Genomic DNA, 2,148 nt, shown 5'->3' with positions numbered 1-2,148 from the left:
GATTTTTTAAAAGTTAGTACAAAATAAGTTAGGTGACGGTTTAAATAAGTATGTTTGTTATGTAAATTAAGTTTCATACATGATAGGAATGCTCCCTCTGAGTCGACTAATTGGTCGTTTTGTTCTTATTCAGCTACGATTTCTTTAGTCATTTTATATGCTTCTCTTTTGAAGAATTACTCACTTTCAAGACATTTCTAAACATCTCTGGCTTTATGGATTTAAAGTGGGGCTTTTGCATGATTCTTTGTGGAGAAACTGTTTTACAGATCTGACGATTAAATCAACTAATTGTTTAGTCGATACAATTGTAAAAATGATTGTTATGTGAATAAGAGTTTTCTTTAGTCGAGGACAACCCTACTTCTCTCACACTTATGCTTAATAAGAAAAATACATTGTTTGGGTTTAAATGAGTATGTTTGTTAAATAATTTCAGTTTAAAAGAAACAAATTTTTTTACAGATCTGTAGATTAAATCAACTAATCAGTCAGTCAACTATGATTTGTTTTAATTGATGACAGCCCTCATTAAAGGAAATGCTTTGTTGATGAACTCAGTTATACTAAAGTTGTTGGATATCTTTATTATTTCACATTGGCGGGGGAAAGCTTACGGCTATCTCCTGGAACTCAAACATTTTCTAACCTTTTAAAGAGTCACAGTGAGATCTTGTGGAGAAACTCAGTTTTACAGATCTGTCGATTAAATCAAAACAATTTCTTCAGGCGAGGAAAGCCCTAGAGTTTTTTTTAAAGAGTCAGTTAAATCTTGTTGCTTTTCTGTTACTATAACTGCATATACATACAACAGCAGTTATACATTCAGTCTTTATCCTGACGCGGCTGACAAATGGGAAACGGCACTTTTGTTGGGGACAATCTAATCTTAGAGGGGTTAAACATAACCTCCCAGTCCTTTATTCCCGCCTTCATCCTCCTCCTCCTCATCTACATCTTCATCTTGGTGTCCAACATCGGCCTGGTGTTTCTGATCTTTCGGAGCAAGAGTCTCCAGCAGCCCATGTATCTGCTCGTCTGCAACATGAGCATCAACGATGTCTTTGGGGCGACAATAGTTATACCTCATTTCCTCCGAGATCTTTTAATTTCAGACTCAGAACGGTACATTCATTACATCGCCTGTGCCGTCCAGGCATTTTGTGTTCACCTCCATGCGAGTGCTTCTCACACGGTGCTAATGATCATGGCTTTTGATCGTTACATGGCCATCTGCAACCCGCTGCGGTACGCCGCCATCATGACCAACAGGATGGTGGTGTCACTGTCGGTGGCAGCGTGGGCAACGGCCTTTGTGCTCGTGGCGATTCTCGTGGGGCTCAGCATCCGCCTGTCACGCTGCAGGTCAGTTATCTTCAACCTGTTCTGCGATAACGCGTCCTTGTTCCAGCTTTCCTGTGAGAGCGTTCTCATCAATAACATCTACGGTCTTGGCTACACGGTGGTGCTACTTGGCTCGTCCCTCGGCAGCGTAACGCTCACCTACCTGAGGATCGCCATGGTGTGTTTGAATAGTAAGAGCGAAGCTCTGAACAGCAAAGCACTTCAGACCTGCGCCACTCATCTGGTCGTGTACGTCATCCTTGTGGTGTCCGGCTTCCTCATTGTGATCCTGCACCGCTTCCCTCTTCTGGCCGAACACAGGAAAGTGGCGTCTGTCCTGGGACACGTTGTCCTGCCGGCCCTGAATGCTGTTATCTATGGTCTGCAAAATAAAGAGGTCCGGCAGATGATTAAAACTTTGTTTCATAGCAATAAAGTAACTTGACATATTGCATGTTTTGTCCTCTTCTACTTGTGTATTGTATACTTGTATCTTTTTTAAACTAAAGAAAAGTTTCATTGTCGATGTTTGGTCTCTAAAATGTGATGAAAAATGTGGATCAGTGTGTCCCAAAGTTCAAGATGATGTCCTCAAATGCCTTTTGTCCACAACTGAAAGATATTCAGTTTACTGTTACAGAGGAGGCTTTTAATGTTTAATGAAAGATATTTACACCTGTAAAGACTAATTTTAAATTTAAGAAATGTATTTTCAGTATTGTGTATTGTGTGAAAAACAATATATTTCTTTAAAATAGGGAAATTGAGGGCGCCAGGAAAGCTCAGGAGGTAGAGTGGGCGCCC

General features: G+C 40.5%; 1 protein-coding gene across 1 annotated transcript; it reads left to right on the top strand.

The window, feature by feature from the left end:
• The first annotated feature begins 853 nt into the window (after positions 1-853).
• Positions 854-1,789, top strand: LOC120544286 (olfactory receptor 8U1-like). The gene has a single exon (XM_039777921.1). It carries the CDS (start codon positions 854-856, stop codon positions 1,787-1,789), a length of 936 nt encoding a protein of 311 aa, XP_039633855.1.
• The last annotated feature ends 359 nt before the right edge of the window (positions 1,790-2,148 follow it).

Source organism: Perca fluviatilis, chromosome 16 (genome assembly GCF_010015445.1).
Source record: "Perca fluviatilis chromosome 16, GENO_Pfluv_1.0, whole genome shotgun sequence".
Lineage (NCBI taxonomy): Eukaryota > Metazoa > Chordata > Actinopteri > Perciformes > Percidae > Perca > Perca fluviatilis.
Note: the sequence above shows the minus strand (reverse complement) of the source record. Positions and strands in the feature narration are given on the sequence as shown.